Here is a 25904-nt window from a genome sequence, read left to right on the forward strand (position 1 = left end):
ATTTTAAAAGCCCAATTATAGAAAATAAACTGACTTGAAAAAGACAGAGTGATCCACATTTAAGCCTAAAGATTTCTGCAAGCATAGCAAATACTTTACGTATGTATATTTTTAAAGTTCAGCTTCTTTCCGGTTGAGTTTTTACTAATGAAGTTTTTAGACTGAGTAATGTTTAGGAGAGTCCCTGTACAGCCTTTCAAGCTGTAACTTTTGGAGTGTGGCATGGAAGGTTTTACCTTGCTGCAAAAACATTTGTCTGTGTCTGTGGTGTATGACCTTTTCTTAAGAACTGCATGGCCTCAAATTTCCAAATACACGTTTTGACATCTCCTAACTGCAGTATTAAGTATATGCATTATATGTATTCATATATTTTAAAATTTTCTTTAGGCATTGCTGAAAGTACACCTTTTTTCAAGAACAAGAAATAAAGTGTACTTAGTTAAAGTTTGAAGATTTAATCAGGAAGAGCCCTGTAATTACGATTATCTTATCTCTTTAGAAGTATTTTGATGCCTCTTCCTGCCACATGCTCACATAATTGTTTCTTTTTTGTGTGTCATATTAAAGTCCTCCTCCATGGAGAATATATGGAAATGAGCATCCCTGTCCCCACTGTCCCCCTTGTCCCCCAAGTAGCTGTCTCCAAACTTGTGCACATTAGAGGTCAGGAGAGAGGACTCAGTCTCTAGGGATGTTGTCTCACCTACTTGTTCTGCAAATTATTATTGTACTTGGGATGTCTGGCAAAACACTCTCCTATTGCAATCACAATAAGAAAAGCAAGTATATGTCATTATAGTAGTTAAACTGCAGGCCGTGGCGAGCACGCTTTATATAGCTAGCTGGTCTTGCTAACTTCTATCTCAAGAGTTTTAGAAGTGCTCAGCAAGGGAAATGGTTGGGTTGTTCATTTTTAAATACCTTTGGAACACAGGGAAAATGCCTGAAAACTTGGAAAACAGTAGTAGTGCTTTTTAAGCTAAAACTAATGCTATCTTAAGAAAGGGTAGGTGAAATTATTCAAGGATGTTTTATTAATAGCAATCATAATTATGTAAATTCAGTGAGGAGTGGAAGAGCTGAAAAAAAGTTACTATCTTAGATTTACTTCACAAAGGTGAGTTTCATAAAAATGAATAGGCTAGTAAGAGGAAGAATTAGGAACAGCTGAACTGATGTGAGTTGCAGACAGCATAGGTGGCTTTGAAGGCTGGGAGAAAGTGTAGGTGAAAGTAGTCTTAAGAAGATTGCAGGCAAAAAAAAAAAAAAACTTTGAAAAAAGAAAGCCATAATATCATATTAGGATAATAAGAGTCTTTAAGCTCTAGCAAGTAAAATATAAATTCACCAGAAGACTGACATGCAACTTAAGAACAGCTTTCTAAAAAACATTTATAAAATCCTTTTACATTTGCCATAAGCTTGCCGAAGAGTCTGTGGAATCATCTTCAGAGAAGAATTATAGAAAAGCAAAATGAACTATTTGCATTAGCATTCACTACAAAAGAAGCAGGCCATTCTTTACAAGGGTAGCTGAGAGAAATGTTCCCAGAAGAGGTTTTAGGGGAAGTGGTAACATACACAGTAATAAAACTCCAGAAATGGGTAACAGAAGCAGGAACTCCCCTATAAAGTTGCTGAGCTACTGCTAATCACGGTTTATAATCTGTTGCTTCATTTTGGCTTGCTCTCAGGAGAAAAGGTGATGCAAGTGCAATGCCTTAAAAAGCAAGCCCTTGAAAAAGAGTGTTACCCGTTGGTAGGTCCAGCAAACAGATAAATATCATAGAAGCAAGCCCTTGAAAAAGAGTGTTACCCGTTGGTAGGTCCAGCAAACAGATAAATATTATAGAAACAACTGGAATATTTATCACCGTATGCAAAATTAAGCATTATTGCTTGTTGCCACAGTATACTGTGGAGATAAAAGCATACTTTTAAGAAGAGATTACTGAAATTCAAGTATCATACCTCCGTTGGTACCTACTGAGCACAGTATTTTGCCTCTGAAATTTTAAATAATTTTTGGAAACAGAAAAAATGCTGTAGGGGAGGAAGCACTGGAAAAGGCATTCTTCTCTAACTGTGCACTCTTGTCGAATACTGGAAGCAGTAGCCTGGGCAAGTTGGCTTCTGGTCTGCTTAAATGAGAGTCACTTTTCAAGTCCTTTTTCTTGTATTCCACCACAGTGATGGTTTGTTGATGACAGCTTTTCTTTCTGGCCTTAAAAGAAATAACAAGTCCACACCAGCATGTGCTTTGCTATCTGCAATCTGTAAATTAACAACAGTGGACCTTTTGGTTTTCTTTCTGTAATGTCTTGTGTTACTGCTGGAAAAGGGTTTTGAAAAGTGAAAATACGTAAGCCAAAACTGAATGTTCATGCTTTTCAAGTAGGAAAGTGCACCCGTTCTTGTCAGGATTATCTATTAAAACAGTTGAATATGACCACGGTTGGTTCCTCTGTATGCAGTATCAGTAGAGCATGTAAATTAATATAGCATTTTTTTCAAAAAGCTTTCCTTGTGGTCGTAAAAATGCTTTCTAAACTATCAGCTTTCTTCTGCTTGGTAGGATGTGATTTGTTGGAAGTGTACATTGACCTGGAACCAGCAAGGAGATGACTAAGAGGAAAATGGTTATAACATGCCTCTGCTCTGCCAAGGAATATGGAAACAATAACAGATTTGTTCAGGCTGTGGGTCAGCTAGCCTTGTAGTGATATATGATAGTTCTCTATGCATGACATACTGGTAACTACCCTTTAGGAGATGAAACGTGAATCCTTGTCTGTTTGTCCCAGTTGCTGATTAGCACCTTCATGAGTAAGCTGCTTATTGATGTACCCAAAGTAAATGTGAGTTCCTCATTTCTCCTGCTCATGAAGGCATGTAATGTCATCTGTCTTGTTTGGAAGAGAGTCAACAGCTTGGAAAATGAATATTCCATTTAATAAGAGATTGGAAGCTTTCGGTTCTGTTTTCTTCCTTTTTGAGACCGAAACCGTGCTTTTTAAGAAGAAGCAAATGTAATAAGGATATAGCTGAAATCAGGGGAATGCCCTTTCCTTAGCGAAGAGATAGTAGCTGAGGGGTTAGTGTGCCCTTGAGATGTGCTGGTGGCCAGTGTCAAGTTCTGGCAGATTGAGGAGTAACCCTGAAACACTCAGACCACTCTCTCTTTCCCCACCCCTCTCTCCCCCCTTCCTGGCTCTTGCAACAAGATAAATATGAAGTCAGTCTTTCAACAGATGTGATCTCATATCCTCCTGCAAATTGCATGTAGACCCGGGACTCAGGATGGCCCTGCTTACTGAGGAGTTCAAAGGCTGGGACAAGACTTTAAGAAGCAAGTAGTGATTTTCAGGAGGAGAGATGTTAAATGATAGCCATCACTGTGAATGATGGGTATCCCTTTTCTCTAAAAATGAAACTTTCTCAACACTGAATTGCTGGAGGCTTTTTGATGATCTCCTTAACTGCCCGTTAGTATGAGGACATAGGACACCAGCAGTACCCATTTTGATCTCTTGTTCTTTTTTGGTTTTAGTCTTTTCCTTTGGGCCTCCAGTTGCCCATGGGATGACAAGAAGTGCCCTGGTGTCTCTGGAGTGTGGGTGCTTGTGGAGCAGGTTTTGTGTTAAACCACGTGGGCTTACAGCCCGCAGCTGCCCAGAGAGGGGAGGCAGCAGAGCTGGAGTTCACACCATGGTGGGCCCTTTATGTCTGGCCTATCTCAGGCCTGACTTCCAGTCCTCCCTCAGGAAAATCCCTCTAGAATTAGCGTGTTCAAAGCCTCTCTTCCATTAAGGCTCAAGATGACCTTCAATTGCCACATGCTCTTTTTGTACCGATGCTACTGATTTGCTAACAAGTAAAATGCAGTGTATTAATGTTCATATTTACAGTATGTAGCAAGGTAATTGCTGTGTACAAACAAAGAAGAAGGGATGGATTTGTTGATGAGGGGAATTTCTAATGGCCAGGTAAAAGGCTGCATGTTCTTTTTCCTGCTATTGCTTCATTTAATTTTTCCTTTCCTATAGATGGCAATTCTAAGAAACATTTTCTCCTAGCATTGTCACATTGAGCCTTTTGAGCCTGAGCTAATTCCTTTGACTCCTCCCACTGCATCACTCAATCATTCTTCCTGGATTGTATTTCAGCCCCTGACTTCCTGCAAGGAAATTCCAGTTTCTGTCTCCCCTCTTTCACCTGAGCTCATGTTTTTCTGCATTGTGAATCACACGCTCTTTCCACTCTAGCTTTGCTTTTAGTTTTATGTAACCCGCCCAATGCTTTAAGTACATAATATAATTCTGAGTGACATACTTATTTATAGCTCTTCTTACAGTTGTTGCCCTATTTAGTTTCCAAATTCTTACGTGGCATAAATTAGCCTAAATACACACTTAGTCTTAATTAAAAGTCTCCTAAATAGTTTCCAACGTCTTTCTCCTTTTGGAGAAAGTTGGCGAGAGATTAATAATAAAAGAAAATTAGTGGTTTTGTTGTATGATGTATTTGATCTGAGCAGAAACAGTATGACAGCCTCAGGTGTATGGTGAACTCCTACTGCTTGCGTGAACATCCAGCATATTAAAAGTTGACAACGTTACTTATATTAATCTGGACAAGTAGCAGCAGCAAGTCCATCTGCAAGGAGTTTATTTATCAAACTGAGGAAGCCCTGGAGCATGTAAGGGGTGTGTGTGTGTGTGTGTGTGTGTATATATATATATATATATATAATATATATATAGTGTGTGTGTGTGTATATATATATATGTGTATGTATACACATACACACATATATGAGATTATTTCCTTCAGTGGGATTGTTGCCACTGAAGTTTTCTACTGCAGCTGAAAAGGGGCTTGAGAGACTTGCAACTGATATTGCTGGACCCAGGATTTTGCTTGTGGTGATTCTTTCTGGAACGTAAAGGTAGGGGGGCTGTTGTCAGCATGGGGTTTGGAGACCACCTAGGAAATTGTCCCGTTTCTCCCCCAGCCTTTTGGCTCAGGGAAGGCCCTGGAGTGGCAACAAGTCAGCCAAGAAGACTTTTTTCTTTCGGTGTGAGGAAAGAAGGATTTTATTTTGCATTGGGAAGCTGAGCGCAGCTTGAGAAAATAGTGTTGAGCTGATTCAAAGCAAACCTAGCTGACTGGATCAGATTGACATTGTCCTGGTTTTGTTGTCATTGCTATTTGTGAATCTTTTTGTAGGATGTAACCTTCTCGAATTGAGATAACTGTGAATCTAAGTTTTGGTTTCAATCTTGTTCACGGGTCCCTTGGCAAGCAAATTCACAGTTTGTTTGTAGCTTCCAATAGGCATGGGGGCATCCAAAATAGTTTCCATTTCCCGGAGAGGTGCATTCTTAGAAGTACTTTTCCAGCCCAAATGCCTCACATTTAATACTTTTTTTTAATTGCTTAGTGCAATGCTGGCTTACGTTTGCTCTTTAATGAATTTTCCTGTCAGTAAACTGAGATCCCCAAAGGCTCATGCATGCAGTCATGAAACTCGGTTTTTAAAGCTGGATGGATGTTTTTGAAAAAGAAAATTGTAAATATATGCTGTTTGTCACAGCTCATATCCCAGGAAAAAAGGTCTTCTAATGCTGAAGGAAAACAGAATGAAAATAAATAAATGAAAATAACATAAAAGCCTTAGCATTTAGCATCACTTTTTTTGGGAAAAAATCACTTCAGGGAAAATTGACAGAATGACATACATAGAGTTTAGCTGAGTTAGGCTCTCAAGTTGCACTACGCAAGTGACAGAGAATGGTCAGAAGAAATTTCTCTGGACAGTTTTGCCATTTGCTCCTTTGGATGTTGCCAATGTCACAATTTTAAGTCGTAGACCTTTGGGTGTGTGGCTTTGTAAAGCCTGAAATCATGTGAGTAGGTAACATTCTTCATTTAAAGAAATATACATTCTTAGTCTTTGGGGTTATACAGAAAAATCTTAAAATATGAAAGTGTTCTCAAGTCTCAAAAAAATGCAAGGCAGGGAAAGCATGGATGCTTTACCCTATATTTTTCTTTAACATATCGTTTCTTATTCAACTTTCTTTTAGGGTACCAGAGTGTTTTTAATGATTTTTTAAAAACTGTGGATGTAACTGAATGATTCTAGTAAAAAATAGTACAATTTCCATGCCCTTGGGAAATTGAGAACTTGGCACCTTTCTCATTTGATGAGTATTTAAATGAGGAGAGGCTTAATTTTTAAGAGTTTAGAATAGCTTGTGAAGAGAAGAAACAGAACATGAACAGGAGCATGGGTTATGCACCATGTCACTGAAAACCAGTCCCTTGTGCATTATAGCACTGCTTTTAGGACCTATGTTTAAGTTCTGTAAAAGAGGGCTGAGCTGCATTGCAAAGTGTTGTTTGCACTGCTTCTGTGAGTCCAAAATATCCCTAAATCTGCAATACCTGCTCTTCCCTGCGCTCTGCTTCATTGGGCTATTATACTGCTTAAGTCCATTCAGTAGTCCTTGATCCTGAATTAATTTTTCGTGACCTCTTTGAAAGCTTTTCTCCTGGATTTGTTCTACTGCCTCTCATTTTGCAATCGAACTGTTTAGTGATGCAAGCAGTTAGGTTAACTTCTTTGCTTCTCGCGCCTTACAGGACTCCTCAGTGGGCAGACATCTCCGACCAATGCCAAACTGGAGAAGCTGGACCCCCAGCAGGTGCTGCAGCTCTGTCTCCGCTACCAAGACCATCTCCACCAGTGTGCAGAAGCAGTAGCCTTCGACCAGAACGCCTTAGTGAAGCGTATCAAGGAGGTACTGCCCGTGGAGAGGGTGACTTCTGGTGGGAAAGGGCTCAAGGGCCGCACTGTGTCTGTCCTGAGCTAATGAATGAATGAACTGATGCTTGATGTAGATGGCCTTGGGTCACCTGTAGCCCTCTGCTCAAAAGCAAACCCCATAGAGAATCTGGGTATGTGCATTTCAAGCAGAGGTGCTTCCTGGCTTTCAAGGTGGTTACCCTTACACGGTATATTTATTGGTTATTTATTGGTTATCTCTGGTTCCCGGCTCTAAACACTGTGTGCTCCTCTAGTATCTCAGTACCTCTTCAGTACCATAAGTAACTATTAAAGAAATAAAAGATGTCTGTTTAAATGCTTAACATTTTGTTCTGCATCATTAGAGCATCAGCTCTAATTCAAGGAAATAAGTAGTAACCTTTATAGTTGGGGAAGGTAGTGTTTCTTTCTTGCTTCAATGCATTTGTGGAGCTCTGTCCTTGTTTCTGAGCTCACAGCAAGCTGCTCTTCTCTGACCATGCAACTTCTGCTTTCCATTTCTTCTAAAAGACCTACAGGATTTAAACTCGGCCCATATCAGGACACAAAATATCATATTATAGACCACAGGAGAGGCTGAATGTCTGTAGTAACAACTGGAAGCAAACAGCAAGCAAATCCTTATTACATATGCCTTATGGGAGAAGCAGAGAAGAGAAGGTGTCATCATCAGAAACAAGAAGCACAAGCAGGGGTGAAAATGCCAGTTGGGAAAAAGGATCTGGGACTGATCGTAGTCCAAGAGATGGTTGGATAGTTCCCCACATAGTGAGGAAGATAGTAACTAAACAGAGCAGGTGAGAGGAGGAATTGAATTTTTCTTCTCTTAAAACCAAATATAAAGTGATAGTCAAATACAAAGGTGTGTTGTTTAGTAGTCATTCCAACTACACAGTTGGAAAATTAAGCTCTTCATTGAGTGTATATACAATTAGGGCCTGAATTTGGGTTATTTGAGTTGTGACTTTCTGAACACTTTAGATTATACTTGTGATTTATCACTCTGAAAGACAAGCGTAATCCCCCAGAGGCATCTTACAGGATTGTTTCTTCCCATTTTGTGGCTATATTGTAGTCCTGATTCATTTTTAGAGATCTGCCAGGGCTACTATGAAGTACTTTGACTTTACTAATCAGACACAGAGAACTTGAGACAAATCCTATGAGAGAAAGGTTTCCATAATTTCTTCACTGTGTTTTTCTCCTTGTGCTGCTGCCTAGCTAGTAGATGGTCAGTGGGAGAATCCCTTTGTCTACATTTTAATGTGGACTGGAGGGACTATGTTCTTACCACTGGGCGATCATTTGAAAATCACTGATCTGACTATTTAGTTGGGGGTACTCATGGGGAAGAAGTAAATTCTGAGGATGTTCAACCTGTTACTTTCTCATACGTGTGTAACTAGTGATCTTGTAAGCAATAGAATGGCTAACAGTTTGTTAAAGTCAAGATGGACTGATGCCAGAGGAGATGGTATTTCAGAGAGTTTTTTTAGGTGTTCACAGGTGCTTTGAAGAACCAGTGAATGTTGCATTTGTCAATAGTCTGAGATTAAATACCTTTCAATGTCAAAAGAAAAAAAATTGAACAGGCGGTTAATTTTTACTCACGCTCTATAAAGAGCGACCTTGATTTGTTATACTGGCTTAGAGTTAAGAAATCCCACCTGACAAACTAGATAATAAATTTGATACATGGACTGTTTTGAGAAACTGCCATCACCATAAAATGGTAACTCCCAAGTAACATGGGAGCCATTAAAAGACAACCCCCTTTTCCTTTGGTGTATCAAGCTCCGAGGCCAGCTATTGCACAAGATGTAAAGATGGTTGCAGATGGTAGTGACTCAGATCACACAATCTCAGAAAAGGGATTTAATTGCCAGCCTAATGACAGTGTACTGCATTAATCCAAGCACATTGTAATTCTTTTGGCTGTTAAAGTGTGAGAGTGAATATCAGCTTGATTTGAAGTCATGGTGGAGTCTACGATCGGTTTTCTATAAAAATGCAACCTTAATTAATTGGATTTGCTTTCTCTTGGACCTGTGGCAGATTACCATTCCAGTCAGTGATGGTGATGTTTTCTTCCAGTTCACAAAGCTAACATTTTTTCATTAAAAAAAAAAATACTACGATATTTTGTTGATGTTATCACTGACGTCTTGATCACTGTCTTCTCCATAACAAAGTGAAGGAAAAGTGGATGCATCTGTAACTTGGGCAACTGGTCAAGTCCTCCCCTATTTTTTTGTCACAGCACTTAAGTAACTTCAGATGCTTTGAATCCCTCTGCCAGATCTGGTGGGTTTTTACTGTTCATTTTCATAAGAATTTTTAAATGTTTTTCTTGCAAGGGTTGTTCTGCGTGTGTGTTCTGGAGTAGCCGGGTGGGACCCGCTCAGCTCAAATCATTCCTTCCAAATTGTTTGGGCTCTCTTTAGTGCACTAAATTGAAATGCTGTTGACAGTTGTTGACAACAAAGGGTGTAGCTGAACTGGAGCAGAGTAGGTCTCTAGTTACAAGTGTGGACAAAGAAAATCGTATTTGGCCGTGCCCATTTGTCGTCAGTGATTTAGTTTTGCAGGGTAGACAAAACTTTGACTGTTGGTGAGGAGTAAAGGATGAAAAGAATATGAAGGTATTGCGAAAAGCATACTGTGTGCCTGAAGTAGAGAGAGTAAATTTCTGTATTTTCATCCTCATTTTAATTGTTAGTGTTTCTTTTTTTCCTCTTTCTTTAACCCTGGGTATATTGGAGTATTCTTTTCTTCTTCTGAAAACTGTCAACAAGGGGATAGTGCTTGTAGCTTTCCTACCAAATGCTGGTAAGCTTCAGTCCTTCGTTTCTGCTATTTATTCAAGGGCTGTTCACTTTTCACAGAATTTCACTATCTTCACTCCTATTGTATAGTATGCTATGGTCCCACTGACTGCAGCTAGATCTTTTTATTATTATTTTTCCATAACAAAATGACCCAGAACAAGTACCCTGTGCTTATTGTGTATGAGTCCAGAAAAAAAAAATCCATTTTTTGGCAAAATATAAAGTTCTGCTGCAAATTTATTGGTTCTTGATAGCTAATTACTGACGGGAGTAGCTAGTAAATCAGTTCACAACCTAAATTTGACATGGTTCTCAATTAAAAAGAGAAGAATCTAGGGAGAACAAGACCTTGCGTGTCAGTGGTTGCTAGAGCTGCTCTAAGTAGACCCATCTGTGTGTTTCCTTACTTTGGGGGCCACAGCAGTCTGGCTTGGCCCTCCATCCCATCTCCAAGTGTAGCCAGAAGTGCCTCGCAGTGGCCAGAGCCGCGGAGTCTGCGAAACTCGAGGGCCTTTGAGCTTTCCAGCTTCCTCTGGCTGTGCTCTGCCTCCAAGAACTGGCCTTCGCCAAGGGTTTCCTTGGAGGGAAGGAAGCGAAGGCTGTTGGAGAAGGTTGTTGGAGGGGAAAGTGTGGCTGAAGGTTGCTGGCCCAACTGTTTATCTTCAGCAGTTACACTTACTTGTACCTGAACTGTCCAGTTTTGGAAGAGATTGATTTTACCACAATAGTCTTTGCTTTAACTGCCATAAAAAGCAAAGCGCTTGAATCTTTTCAGGGAAACATAGCTAATATCCATTAAATATTATGTTTTGTATTAATTTTTGGCAGCTGACTCCCTGTATTTTGCAATACAGCATTAATTCCAGCATCAATGAAATATTTTATTTTTTTCCCCTCCTTATCTGTTTGAAAAACAACCGAACAGCAGTTTGAGATATCTGTGTGTGCTAATTCATGCTTATGGCATCTGACTACATTTGACAATTTACAAGAAAAAAGCCTGTGTCTTGCCTTATCTGGGTATGTCTGCCCTTGATATTTTATAGGGTAAAAAAATTTTAGTTTGGATTAATCATCCTACTGTTGATATATGTGAGCATACTGTTCAGATGGATGTGGAATCAGTATCTGGTTTATCTAGTGGTGAGTTTGTTAAAATGTGTACACTAAGAAAAATGCCTATTAAGAAAATAGCGAATGCATTATAAAAAGCTAAGATAAAAAAGACAGTAATAGCTAGTTAGCAGGTTAAACTTAACCGATATGTTGGGGATTCTACTGCACAGTGTTTAATGGTGGTGGCAGAGTTGCCCCACATTGTAGAGGATGTGCTACTTAAGGCTAAAAACCACTGCTGAGCCATGGCTTGCTAAACAGAGATAAAACAGTCTTGGTCTGCTGATTGGAGTGTTGCACTGCATCCCATAACACCAATCTCTTTAGTATATCTCTTTAGTATATGTCTGTAGGAGATGAAAAGGGCTTATTTGCAGTATTCTGTTGTTGTTGTTTCATTTTGTTTTGTGGTGGGTTTAGGATCCTGGCTATAAACAAGAGGATCTAAGGTCTCTGCATCCCATTTCTGCCTCTGCTGCGACAGCGCTGTAGGTCTGTGTAATAACTAGCTGAAAATGTTGAGCAGCTCCAGCCGCCATGGGATTTATGGGGGTTGTGGGCTCTCTTGACCAGGAGCCTCTGCCTCAGCCGTGATTTGTGAAATGGAGGGGTTCTATGAAGATGAGTTTCGAGATAAACATTGACCAGCACTAAATATTAGGTATGATGTTAGAGGGGATCTCCAAATGAAGCTTGGAGAATATTGTCAGAGTTACATTAATATGAGTTACTGGCATGCTACTTGGCAAATTGCAGTGTATGGCTTTTTTCATACTTAAAATTTTTCAGTGTAATGGCTGATTTTATTGAATAAATATTCTAGAGTAGTATGTGCATGGATTTCTTTTAACAGTTTGCTGCAGAAAGTAATTGTAATAGGTTTTTCTCACATGTAGTTAAGATTTAAAATTTGTAGCTAAGTTTAAAATCTGGCTAGTAAATGACTTTTGCGGCTCTGGGTGCACCAGTGTCTCCCAATACAGTTTTGAGAAGCATTATGCACAAGCACTTTTCAGCTTGTCCCAAATACTTAAGGCTCATAAACTTGTGATTCATCCATCCTTTTCACCACACATTCCAAGTAAAATATGCTCAGCAAATTCGTGGACTTAGGAATTTTAATTTAGTTTTTGTGAATGCCTTTTGGCTTTTGGACTTTCACTGCAAATATGCTGCTTCTGTGGCTTCTTCTTTTTAGAAGGGACCTGTTACCTAGTGAAAAATGCGCTGGGAAATGTGGCCTATAGCGGTCATCAACATTGTTCTGCTCCATCCTGAGGGAAGGATGGATTTGCAATGAGTAGGGCGTTTGGCTTTGGAACTGTCCTGTTCCAGAGGCTGGAGGACTAGGAAGTGGTAGGGAGAGCCTGTCAAGGTTTGGAATTCCACAGTGGAGATTTAAGGGCGAAGTATGCAGAAGGTGGTGGAAAAGGAAAAGGCTCTCTAAGTATGAGATGCGAGTCCATCAACAGGAATAAAAGTTGGGCCAGAAACCTTGGAAAGACACTGCCTGGCTTACAGGGCTGCTCAGACTAAGATTTTTGGATGGATTTTATTGAGCTGCATATTTGTTTTCCATGGGACTGGAGTTCTGTGCAGCAGTTAACACTTTGGATGTGAAAGCGCTGCAAGCACAAGGGACTTGCATGGAATAACATACAACATTAGCTGATTTTCTTAGCTCTGAATCTCCTGAGCAGAGAGCTGCAGACCCTGTAGGATTCACGCAGTGCTCGCAGTGGTCACAGCTGAGCAGCTTCCCTTCTGAGACTGGACTGAAGGCATGGTGAGTAGTGTGGAGGTGTGTTTCTGTTCTTGTTTCAGGTCAGCTTCCTTCTTAGTACTCTGGGTGTCAGACTTTCGATGCTCTTATTTTTAGTTTGGGTTTCCCTGCAGGTGCTTGTATTGTAGGGTGTCAGAGCTGTTGTCTCCAGCACTAGTTATGAAACCCGTTTTCAGCAGACCTGCCCTGAAAATGGAGCAATTAGGTGCATTAAATATGTTCTTCAGCCTTTTGGAATGATGAGATTGATGACAACTATGGCAATCAGGCTCTTTATTTCTCTTTTCTTGTCTGATGAAGTGTTATTTATAAAGAAGAGAATTTTAACTGAGCAGGCAATGTCATGCAGAAATAAATGTGCTGCGTTGTTGAGCTGGGAGCTGCAATCATGTCCTTTCGTTGATACTGTTTTTCTTCCTCTAGCCCAGTGTGCTAGTACCTAGAGCCAGGGAGTAGCGGAGAGATGTTTCAATCAGCCAAAATGAAAATGAAAATCTGCTTTTGAAATGAGTTCACAGTCACCATTTTAATGCACAGAATAGATGTCTTGCTGCGTATGCCCTAGGCACATGGCCAGTGCTCTTCTGTACATGAACTTTATGAAGTGATCTAGCAGTTATTAAGGAAGAAGAGAGACTGTTTAAATTGAAATCCATTTTATTAACATGCACTGCTTCATCAGGCATCGTTAAAAAGCAGTTCCTCATTCCTACAGCATGTATGCAAAACCAGTTTAACCATTCTCCTGTCTCTTGTTTTCTGTGCTTTGGTTCCTTATGGTGTTTTGGGAAAAGATGAGATCCGAAATGGAATCCTTTCCACCATCAGATTTCCAAGAAAAGATGGGAAATAAATCTTAAGCAGATATCATGCAGCCAGAAAGATTTGCATTATTATAAAACGTAGGCACTCGAAAGTTTAGCACACCAAGCCTTATGTTAACTCTTTGAGCAATATTAGTTCATGGAGCTTACAGTTTTCTCATGGAAGAAGAAGAACCAGTGTCCAGTTTCCTTTCAGGGCTTGTTTAAGCTGCGGGAGATTGCCTGAATATCTTATTTTAGCTTTGTTACCCAGGCCATAAAAAAAAAAAAAAAAAAGAAAACGTGAGAAGGGTGCCTGGAGAGTGGAGACCCTCGGGGAGCAAATGGGGGCTGCCTTACTTGTTTGGCAATGCAGAAAGAAGACCAAAAATGGAATCTTCTGTCTCTCTAAAGTGGTCTAGTACTTGCAAGGGTTAAAAATGCCAGGAAGAATCATCTACAGAAGATCATTCTTAGTGATAACGTCATGTTTCAGTGCTCCATTGAAATTTTCAAGGCATCATCTTTACCTCTAAGTGAGAATTAGATTTTTGTGTAGTTTTGTTTTTCTGGAATGTTAACTAAAAGGTGCTCAGCAGTTGGACACTTATTTAAGATATCTTGGCTGATATTATCTGCAAATATTTGGAGTTGTAGTTTGGGGGCAGGGAGCAGGCACGGACCTCGTGTTAGGAGCGCTGTAATTAGCATTTGGATGTAAATCAGATGTGATCTGCAAAGATGATTTCATGTTAAAAGGATTGGTAACCCTCTGTGCAAATAATCTGTCCATCTTGCTGTTTATGATGAATAGGATTTCTTTTTAATGTTTGTATAACACTGGGCCATGAGTGTTTCTATGTGAGAACCCTGATAGCAGTTATTTCAGCAGTAATCTGGACATATGAAAATTGTAATTTGTTGGTAATTAGTTGCTATGGACCTTGTTCCTAACTGATATGACCTGTGCCTGTGGGACCTAGTATCACACACTGATACAGGATAGTAGGATACCTTATAGTCAAGAATATTAACTATGCTGGACTGTGGTGTAGTGGGAAAAAAATGCCACTTACCTGAAGGGAAAGTGATCCATTTGTCTAAAGGGAAAGTGATCCATTTGAAGAATATTTATTGAGTCTGGCAAGTTATTCAAAAAATAAAATCCCCAAACAGTTCAATTTTAGCTGAGGAAAATGCTCACGTATTTTTATAACAGAAGCATATTATAAAAGAATTTATAGAGTTTTTAAGGTCATAAAGGAGTCTTGGATTGTAGCCTTCCCTTTTGTTTGAGCCAGTCCACACTATTTAATTCTTGATGATGCCCCTGCTAAGCTTCAATTGAACTGAAGATGAACTACTTATTTTTTCAGCTAAAAGCTCTCCTGCTGTGTCATAGCATAAATTTTCAAATGCCTTTTGACATTTTTTTTTCTTCTGGAGATCTATTTGTAGACATGAACAAGCAGAAAGGGGAATTCGGCCTTTCTTGAAGGCTCAGTACAATAAACGTGGACTCTCAGAGTGACTTAGAGTTGTGTCTGGCCGCCTGTCGACCTCCTGTGTGCATCGTTCGCCTTGGTGATGCTGTATCCTTCTGCTATCATACTAGGAACAATAGAGTAATCTACAGGCAATGGCTTCAACAGAGCTTGCTGTGATCAAGATTTCCTTGGGGCCTTCCTGAAGAAGACACTTGAGTAGTTGTGTTGACCTCCAGAGAAGCTCTGGGACGTTTGAACTTCAGCTGCATGGGAGTGTGATGGAGGAGTCAGCTTTAAAGGTGACGCTTCTGGAAGTGAAGGTGTTTGACCCCTTCCTGTCATCCTCAGGACGTGGGTTGCTCATCCTTTGTGTTCTGTTTGGGCGTAAGACAGTCAATGTAGAGCTTCAAAAGAATCTTTCAAAAATCTTTTATGTCATCAGTTTCTCTTACAGTTAGAGCTGTCATATATTTAAGTTTCCTGCTGGGAGAAGAAATTGGATTTGGACGTTTTGTATGAGAAGTGAGGGAAATAGCACAAGCTTCATCTGGGCTGCCCGATGTCACGAACTGCCCACGTTGTGCCTGCTGAGCGCTTGGGCCTCCGCATGTCCCACAGCGCAGAGCCGCGTGCGGACCGCACAGCCCATCTGCACGGCACGCGGCAGGGAGCTCCCCGAAGCCAGAGGTGTTGAACTTGTTAGGTGCTTGAACCAGGCTGGAACCCTTCCTTATCCCTGCAGTTCTCCAGACAAAAAGAAGAGGGAGCCCTAGAGAGTTGTAGCTTTTTGCCTCTTCCTTCTTAAGGAATTAGTTAAAACTCCGCGCTGGCATTTCAGGGAACAGAGGTTTGAGAGCCTTTTCTCATGAGGCAGTGGTTTTCTGTACTCCATCCCTGGCTTGGTGAATGTCTAACCCTGAGTAAATATGGTAAAACAGTCAAATTTTTGAAGGACTTTTTGTGGAACATAGGAAAAGAAGGGCTACAAATATCACATCTCAAGCATGAGGTGTGAAAAATACCATTAATCAGGTGGCTTACGAATGTGTTTTGGGTAGCAGCTTTTCACTTTAAAATGGAAACTGTGGGTTTTTTTTTCCCTTGATAAACATCTCATTAGTGATACTGGTTGTCCTTCTTCAAATCAAAACTTACTTGGTAGGAAGAAGAGCTTCCTTAAAATAAGTTGATCTGACATGTTAACAATCCAGAATTGAAATATTAAGTAAAACCTTAATGGCAAATAACATTTGCAAATGCTGTTGTCCTTATATATGTATTCAAGCTCTGGATATATTTTATATAGTAGAACTATATATAATGGATATATATAAATGTGGATATATAATAGGACTATTGGATATATATGGATATATAATAGGACTATTTTGAATGAGTAACGAGTCATTCCTTCAGAGTATGAGTAATGAGTAATTCCTTCAGAAATGGAGGAATTAAAGGCCCTGTTTTTAAAGCAGAAATATTAGGCTGCCTGTCATGATTTGTGGAAGTTACCATTTAAGTAACAGATCAGTCTGTAACAGACGCAGGTTTTTCTTTCTCTAGGAGCAGCTAATCAAAGACAGGCCAGGATTCTCTGATTCAGTTCTTCAGCATTTTACTGCTACAAAAGGGGCATTTTATAAGGATGCTGAACGCGCCGTTTCATTCATATTATGTATTGACTGGGTGTTTTGTGTTTTTCCACCTCTAAACTTTGTCCATTGAGAGAGATGGGGAAAAGCATTTTTACTGCTTTGAATGTAATAGCATTTCATAGTTTTGATAAAATCTAGCTTACAATCTCACAAGCTTGTCAAAACCTCCTTTTTTGTCCTTTTATTTTAACTTTGAGATCAAAACCAGATTCTTAATTTCCACACAGAAATAAATGAGCAGCAGTGCAGTTCCTGAGTCTGTCAGAACTGAGTATGTGAGAACCTTTTTGTTGACAACCTGTTCTTTCTAAGTAGATTTAAAACAGCACTGTTAGATGGGGCATGCTGGTGCATCTTTGCACATTACTTTTATTTCTCAGAAATGATTTTTTGGAGGATTTGGATATTTGCATATTTGAATATTTGGAGGATAAATTGTAAACAAATTACAATTTATTCCGTGAAAGGAGTGAGTGATTGACATAGGAAGCTGTGAGCAAGGAACCGGCAGCACTTGATGGCACTTTGGTGACTGCTGCTGAAGATTGATTCAACAAGCTGATCTGACAGAGGAATAAACTGCTGAAAAGAGAGCCTCGAGAGGGAAGGGTGGTTACTCTCCATGGTGTTAAGGGACAGGTTTGTAAGAAAAGTCCAGCAGGACAGGACCATGGTGTCTCCCCAAGCTGGAGAGCTGGTTGTAGCATCGGCAGCACCAGATGATTTCACAGAATCACAGACTGGTTGAGGTTGGAAGGGAGCTCTAGGGATCATGCAGTCTAGCCCCACTGCTGCTGGCCCTCTTCTTCCACACCTGTGATGTGGGGCGCTGCTCCCTTCACATGCTTGGAGGTCTGTATGTTGAGCGGGTTTGGGTGAGAGGTAGGTACAGTTTTGATCATAGATGTAGGATCCTTTTTTTAGTAACGGTGATAGTCTTAACGCGGGTTTGGAGGGCTGCCAGTTGGCAGAGGGATGCTGGTAGCTCTCAAGCAGAGCATCCTTGAACAGAGCCGTGATGGACTGCAGAGTTGGGATGCAGGGTAGCTACAAAAACAGCCTGGCTGGCAATGCAATATAGAGGAGAAGATTACATAACAGTAGAATAGCTAATTTCAAGAATGGCCCTACTGATTCTTTAAATTCTGAATTATTTTGTGCAGCTCAAGGCCCCCTTCACAAAACAGATTAAACTTGGAGTAGCAGGTTCAGCAGGCTGCTGAGCCTGCTTATGAATTCTCATACACGCTGTTGTGTATCTATCTGCTGTAGCTCAAGAGACCATGTGTGAATTTGATTGTAAAAGTCTTTCGAAGTAGAGCTGTATGGCTGTACTGGCCAGGCCCTGCCCTGTTGATGTTGATGTTACTGAAATTCATTAAAATGACTAGTGCACGTTCTGCAGGGTGATGCAGCACCATGATCTGCGCAATGCCCAGGCTAGGTATTGCCCTGGCTGCTGTTTAGAGCAATGACAAAGGAGAAAAGGGAGTATTTTAATACAGGGTTAAGTCTTGGATGTGATCAGCAAAACTTAGAGGCAAAGGGAATTGTTTACTAGGCAGCAGAGCAGAGGAGCTGCACTCGTGACGGATACTGAGGAGTGGGATGTGGGATCCCAGGCTGGCTCCTAGCTTTCCTTGCTGTTCCTGCCCCAGCTAAGATGCCCATCCAGTAAGTTTGTCACTTAGCAGCGCATGGGAGAGGTGGGAAACAGAGGATGTTCCCGTCATCAGGAAGCCATCGCAATCTAATGTGCCAACTTTGCGTGGTGTTATCAAAGTAAGAGAGGGGAGGGAATTAAAAAAAAAAAAAAGCGCCATTCATTGAGCACATTTGTTTCCAGAAGGAGGAGCTGTCTTCGTTTTGAGTGCTTTGATTGTCAAGTATTTTCACACCAACACATGGTGACTAACATTCCTTGCAGTCATGTTCCTGCCTGGCGCTTCCAGATGTGACTTTTTTGCAGCTGCTGGAAGGAGCTCATCCGAACCCAGCTGGACACCTGACACAGCAGAGGGAAAGGTCCCTGTGCCTGGATTGCTGCTGCAATGAGGATTATGCCCTAATTGCGGTGGAGTTTGAGCAACAGCAATAGAGGAGGGGAGGAAATGATTAGGACAGAGCCACAGTAAAAAAGCGGACATCCAGCTGAGCTCTGGAAGGCTGAATTACTGAATGGGGGAAAAAAAAACAAAGCATTTTTTTCTTCAGTGGTATTTTTGAAAGAGGGAATGGAGAAGGTGGGTGGGCAGAGCATCTTTCTATGATTCTGTTTTGGTTTGTTACCGATGTCAATAGTGCCGATGCGTTTGGTTCCAAGTTTGATGAATTTATGATCATGTTCACACGCATCTCTTTTAATTCTGAAATTAAAGAAAATACGTCTGGCTGTGGTTTTCATTTTCAGTCATTGAACTGAAAAGATGTGGCCTCTATTTCCCAGAGCTCAGGACACTAACATGTCCATGCCAGGTGTACTGCAAAATTGCACTAAGTTGGAGGTGTGCGTCTGTGTGTGTATAGAGATTGGGTTTGTTTTGAGCACAGCCTCGAAAAGAGCTGGGCAGTGTCCAGTGCTGACCTCAGCCTTGGGTGGGCTACATTAATGTCTTTATTCTGCTTGGCAGTGTGGGAAAAAGAATTCTAAAATAAATGCAAGAATGCGTGGGGTGCGATTGCCTGAAAGGGCCCTCGGTCGCCTTTGTGCTTTATCAGCTGCTTGCAAGGGGCCTGTGTGATGCCGAGAGCCTCCGGGGCCTTGCTGGGTGGCACGTGGCTGGTGCCGCGGGGACGGGCCCCACGGAGCCGTTGCGGTGGGGAAGCATCCGCCGAAGCTGCACCGCAGCTGGAAGTAATTGCGAGTCTGCTTTCATGGGAAGGAAGGAGGGCCTGGTAGGTGTCATTTCATGCTCAAAATGTGAGGATAAGTCATGAATTCCCGTCTCACTGCTGTCGATGTATAGGGGAGTCCTGGGCTTAGGATTTGGGTCCTTTTTCAGAATATCACTGGACAGAGGAAAGAACAAACATATTATGGTGGAAGGTGAGTTTCAAGTTTGTCCATTTTCTTAATAGATTATGTTCATGAAATGAAAGTTGAAAAATGTTTCATAGATTGCAAGAAGGGAAATAATGTTGTCTTCTACTCTCACGATGCCCAGTTCCATGTTCTGTGCTTTGATGGGACCAATTGCTTTGGAAAAAAAACAGGAGGTGCAATAAGTGCTCTCACTCCTTCTGTAAGAACAGACTTCCCTTTCTCTAAGACCTGTGGAAGAGCTCCCATCTTGCCTATTATGCAGGTAGAGTAGCCGCGTACTTGACTCTACTGGTTTCACAGCATCACAGGTTGGCTGAGGTCGGAAGGGGCCTCTAGAGATCATCTAGTCCAACCCCCCTGCTCCAGCAGGGACACCCAGAGCACGGGGCACAGGGCGGCATCCAGGCGTGTTTTGAAGACCTCCAGAGAAGGAGACTCCACAGCCTCCCTGGGCAGCCTGTGCCAGGGCTCTGTCACCCTCACAAGGGAAGAAGTTCTTCCTTACATGGAGATGGAACTTCGTGTGTTTTGCTCTTGTCTCTTTCACTCTTAATAGGCTTCTGCTCCAGGCTTTTGAGTCTCTCAATTTGTCTTCTCTACCCGTGAACTGGTTACTTCACCAATTTTGACAGAGGAATTCTTGAACTCCGAGGCAAGCAGGCTGCTGCGGTGGTGACGCCTTGACGGAGGGGCTGGTGGCAGAGCAGCCCCACGTCCATCAGAGCTTGTGGGGACGCAGTGGCAGCCTGCCTACTGGAGAGCCCCTCGTGCCTGTGCTGGCCTAGCTCAGTGGGAAACCCCAGGCGAGCAGAGCAGAAACAGCAGCTCCAACAGACCCTGGCATCTGCAGGTTGTATTAGGGTGGTAGAAAAGCCCCTCGAGGCAGGAGGTGGTGGGAGCCGCTCCGAGAGGGCAGGCGCGTCCGTCTGGCCCTTTTGAGACGTCTTGAAAAAACGTGGGCTGCCTTGGCTGCGTGCAAACGAACGGCTCTTGCGTAAGCTCCATTCCTCCAGATGTTTTTTATTGCCACTGTAGGGAGTTAAACAGTACCAGGATTAAGCAGATTCTTATGTGCATTCCCTGTCCATCATAGATTCCAGCAAGACAGGTTTTAGGCTCTGTGGTGGGTGTGTATGGTTGGCCCTTCTGAGTCCTGCAGCTCAAGGTCCGTTCTGAGCGTTGGGGAAACTGGAGAGGCCAAAGCACCAGTATTGGTGCTGGAGGGGACTCACTTTGCCGGGGGGAGGCAGGAAGGAGGTAAGTGCGTGTTTAGACCTGTTTCAAGGAAAGCTGCAAAGAGGCATTGGCGCTTGTAGCCATGGCCATCTTAACACATAGCTGTCTTTCTTTTTTTATTATTTTTTCCCCTTTTAAAAAGAGCAAATTCAATCTGAGTAAAAATTGGCCTTTCCTCACAGATACTCAGCTGTGTTTCTCACAGCTTCCAGGGTTGCTAGCTGTGCAGTTGCCATGGCCTCCATGGCAGACAAACTTCAATACTCCATATAGGGAACTCACTGGAAATGGGCATTTCCCGCCTTTCTCTTTTTCCTTTTTTTTTTGGGGGGGGCAGCTTTTTTACAGCCACTGTGAATTCATCCAAAAGTAGCCAAGAGCTTGGAAGGCCGCTCTGTGTTTCTTCCTCCCTTTGCAGGTCAACATCTCTGGGTTCCTCTTCTCAGTAAGCACTGCTCATGTTCACACGTGTTTGCAAGGAGCCCAAGAGTCAACAGATTGGTAGGACTGACCCTGACAGAACGGGGGTGGAGATTTGTTGTTGTTGTTATTTCAGAGCTTGGTAGGTAACAGATTTGCCTCTTGCATGGAAGTGAGAGGCCATGTGAAGAAACCTGTTGGTGGAGGAACACATTAAAACCAGGGTAAGCTTCTGCTGGTTGTGTCGCGTGCTGTTGTGCTCAGTGAGGCACACTGACTTTTGAAGGGCCGCCAGCTGTTGCCTCTCGTTAGGTAGGATGTTTTAGGTACTGGATTGAATTTACTTTCATCCTGTGCAGGCCTGATGGTGGTCTGCTTTCACACACTTCTGGTTTGCAGGGCTAGTGCCAAACTACTGAATTATTAAGCTAGATTTTTAATAGAAACCCCTATGTAGGCTTAAATTGTTTCCACTCTATTTGGAGTTTCCTGCTCCAATGGTTTTTATTTTGTTTCATGCCTGAAAGCCTAGAGGGAGGAATTCACAGGAAAGCACGGCGGCCAAAGGGAAGATTTAAGCCTGAAAGAACAGAAAGTCTAGAAGAAATAAGAGGTTAATTGATACTGTATCCACCTCTGATGGAGGTGATGGAAAAAAAACCCACTTCCTAATGCTCATGTCAGTTTAGCAGAAACTTGGGTATTTGTTTTTAATGCATTTCGGAACATACACTTCTCAATAAAGTGTTTTCTTCGTGACTGTTTCTTCATCTACCCCTTCCCTGGAGCTCCAAAGGAACTCCCCCCTTTCATTCCGGGTGTTGTTCCTGTCCTGCTGGCGGCAGCATCAGGGTTCACCCCATAACAAGGAAACTCTTAGCCCCCACCGGGGCAAGCCTCTTGTGGGATCTCATCCCTTTTCCAGGGAATCCTCATCCATACAGAGCCCAGCCACTGCGCACTGGGCCACAATTACACGTGTGGGTGTGGGCTGTGTGTAGAAGTGCACAGTTACCTCTGGTCAGCGCAGTCTGCCGTGTTAAATCCCTGATGATGGGTGCTGTCACCCTCCCCCAGCCCTCCACATGGGTTGACTCTGCTCCGGAGTTACAACTGGTGATATTGGTTGGACCTGAACTTTCCTTTTCTGATGAGGGGCTGCTTCATCGTGAGCCTCCGTCCTGTGGTGCGGTGAGTGGTGGGAGAGATGTGGAAACATGCTGACGAAAACAAGAGGTAGGGGGCTAAAACTACCCCACATGCGGTGGTTTCTGCCCTTCCCATGACTGCCACTTCCCTGGGCACGTGCTGGGTCACCGCTAGTGCTGAAGCCAGAGCTGGTCCCCAGTGCTCATCCTGCCTCGGATGAGGAGAATCTGTTTCGTGGGCACTGTGTGCTTGGAGTCAGACACGTGCCTGCACTAGGGCTGGAATAGCCAACACAATTGTAGTAATGGGGTTTTAGATGTTTTTTCTTTGGGGGGATTTTGGAATAAATCTGTTACAGAGTGCTGAGAATGAAAGGTTATGGTGGGTCTTCCAATGTGCAGAGCAATTTAAGCAGTAATGACTGAGCTTGTTTTGGATGCAGTATTAACAGCTATCAGCTGAATCCGTGGAGTTTACAGATACAGCAGAACAGAAAGTTAGGCTATGAATTACAGAAGTTGCCCTCATAGCTCTGTGGCAGGAATAGCAGGAATGGCAGGAACTGTGGTTCCTGTAATTGTAATAAGACTGCGTCTGTGTTTTGTTACTTACCATGTTTAATTGCATGAGTGATTTACTTAATGCTTCTCCTGGGGTCACTCATAACACTTTTATTTTTAGGATTCAGGGAAATTAGGGCCACTAGTATTGTGGTTTTTCAAGGCAGGCATTTCCCAGACAAGGAAGGCAGTAGCACCGGTAACTTAGCTGCCATGTAACCTGGCTAAGCCAGTGAAATTCACCCTGGCAGGGAAGGTGGAATTTAATGCTTTCAGGTGAACAATCTCCACTGAAAATGTACATGTTTAGGGAGAAGGCACCATTTCACTGGGTGTGGATACTCTCATGGTTTATTAGGAAATCTCTGGCAATGCTTGTTGGTATTAAATCCTGTAAAGAAAGAATTTGTAGGTCAGTACTCAGTGTATGGCTGTAGAGCTAGGTGGTCATACACCCTCCATGTCCAATAGCTATGAATTATGTCGTTTCATGCTCAGGACCAACTGGTCACGGGCCAGCAGAGGGGTTCCTGCGGGCTGCTATCACGCTTCATGGAAACTTGCAGGAAAGATACTGTGCTGAAAGGCTCCTGGTAACAGTTGGCCTAATGCAGCTCACTCTGTTTGTTGTTTTTAAACAGATGGATCTCTCTGTGGAAACTCTGTACAGCTTCATGCAGGAGCGCCAGAAGAGGTATGCCAAGTATGCAGAGCAGATCCAGAAGGTCAACGAGATGTCTGCCATCCTGCGCCGCATCCAGATGGGCATCGACCAGACTGTCCCCCTCATGGAGCGGCTGAACAGCATGCTGCCCGAGAGCGAGCGGCTCGAGCCCTTCAGCATGAAGCCCGAGCGGGAGCTGAAGGCCTAGCCGCGCCGTGCGGCCATGAACGGGCAGCTCCCTCGTGCCGACGCTTGGAGGAGGAAGCGACCGCTCTTGGGTCTCCCTCCTCCTGCCCCGCTGTCCCCTTCACCGTTGCCACCGCCTGTGCTGAAACAGTTGTCTCATTCCTCAAACTGGATCAGGTTTTGCAGACGAGGGGTTCTTTCATCTGATCTTTTGACTAGAAGAACGCAGAGGGGCTATGGGTGTGACTTGCCCTCTCGCGTGCTTTCTGTGCCGGTGGGGTTTAGGCAATTAGGCGGCTGGCAGATATTTCTGAGATCCCTTGGCCTTGGAAATATGTATGTTTTATGGGTGGAAGTGTGACAGCCAGGAACTGGCTTATTAAAATCTGCCTATTATCATAATTAACATGGTTTGCATGGCGGGGTTTTGGCATCCCCTTCCTCGAGGCTCCTGTTTTTATGGGCTCACTAATTTATGAGGCTGTAAATGAATAACTGTTCCAAATATGTATGTCTGCTGCTGTTAAGCAGGCCTTGGAGCTTCTCTCTCCCCTGGCCTGGAAATGGCCCCGTCCCTGAGGGCAGTGGTGCCCCTCACCTGGCAGCAGTTCGCACAGTCACTGGCACTGCCTGTTCACTTTGCCTCCCCAAAGTGGGCTTGAGGTGTCTCTTTCAGGATGCTTCAGTTTGCTTAGTACTGCCTTTTTTTACAGAGGGATGCAGTTGTTTCCTTAGCTCCCTATGCTTGGAGTTGGAGACTCGAAGTCCTTTGGGCTCAGTGTGTTGGCTTTGCTGCTGTCATACTGGGAGTTTGCTCGAGCACCATGTTTGATGCCCGAAATCCTCGTGCTGGGCAAATTGCTCCAAAAGCAGCAGGATGTTGTTGCATTATCACAAGCGGAGGGCCCTGCAGGAGGGCAGGCAGCCCGCTTGCAAGGCCAGGGCCTTGGCAAGCTGTTACGGTGCCAAGTCCACCACTGCTCTGCCAGCTGCAGGCAATTCACAGTATCTCCCTGAGCCTCGGTTTCTCCCATGTAAAACAGAGGGTATTTTACACACCATTGTAAAATACTTACAGATCTAGAAATAAAGTTAAACACTTTATTTCTATTAGCCTATTATCAACATGAGTCTATTATCAGCCTATGCTGCCATTGTGTGGCAGGTCTTGTCCCTGGCAGAAAGAAGCCAAAATTGAGGAGCCTTGGGCTCACAAGTAGAGGCTCACATTTGTGTCATGAATCATAGGCTGCTGCTGCTGGCTGAAGGGACTGAAGGGCTCACATGAGGAGCCTCAATGGCAGCTTTCCTTTATGAGGCAGGTGCTGCCACGGCCATGCTGCCCTGGTGGGAGGATGGCTCTGTCACCCTGGGTGAAAACCTGTCTTCCAGGGCAGCGCAAGGCTAGATGATTTGCCAAAGATCACTTCCTTGAATACCTCTTAGGACTTGTGTTTGCTCAGTGAGAGGTTGTCTCCCAGCGCTTGGGAATGACAGCGCGGTAGGTTTTTGGTAGTGTTGACAGGCGCCCCTGTTGTGTTGCATTGCTGAAGGTCGGGTAGCCAAGATGACTGAAGTTTTATAATGCAAACTGCAGCCTACTTTTAGGTTTGTATTTGCAGCATAGCAGTGCCAGGATTTTGGGGCAGTCTGAACATGAATCACTTAGAAATGAAGCTTTTGGAAGGATTCCTGGGAAGGAACAATCAAGTACTTCAGACACAGTAAAGCCCAGAGCAGGAGACCTTCTAGCACGGGCAGCAGAATGGGCCTAGTTCTCAACTGTTGTCCACCCTGGAGTTGTGACTATGTTTGCACATATATATGCATATCCTTATGTTGTATAGGACATAGCAATGTGCAAATCAGATTTCCATCCTTGCTTATGTATGTGGGCTGCAGTATTTTACACTCCTTTTGTAAGTAGTTCTCAAGCTGTGTAAGACTTGACTTAAAAAACCATGAAAACCTAGTTTTCATGAAAACCTACTGGGATAAAATGCATCTGTTTGACTATGCCGTAAGGCACCCTGTTATCCACCATGAAACACTCCTCTGCCCCTTGCCATCAGACACACTAGAATTTTTGGTGACTTTAAATAGCTGCTACAGGCATTTCTGTCCTTCTCTTCCAGA

The 25904-nt window shown here is 42.9% G+C and overlaps 1 protein-coding gene across 1 annotated transcript in view; it reads left to right on the forward strand.

The window, feature by feature from the left end:
• BORCS5 (BLOC-1 related complex subunit 5) overlaps positions 1–24680 on the forward strand; it is a 66936-nt gene extending 42256 nt beyond the window's left edge. The window contains exons 2-3 of the mRNA XM_026044767.1: positions 6652–6809; positions 23560–24680. Of these exons, the coding sequence (XP_025900552.1) occupies positions 6652–6809; positions 23560–23790 (389 nt within the window). The 3' untranslated portion in view covers positions 23791–24680. The remainder of the gene's footprint in view (positions 1–6651; positions 6810–23559) is intronic.
• Positions 24681–25904: the final 1224 nt, after the last annotated feature.

The sequence above is a fragment of the Nothoprocta perdicaria genome, unplaced genomic scaffold (assembly GCF_003342845.1).
Source record: "Nothoprocta perdicaria isolate Ctin4 unplaced genomic scaffold, notPer1 scaffold_380, whole genome shotgun sequence".
Classification (NCBI taxonomy): Eukaryota; Metazoa; Chordata; class Aves; order Tinamiformes; family Tinamidae; genus Nothoprocta; species Nothoprocta perdicaria.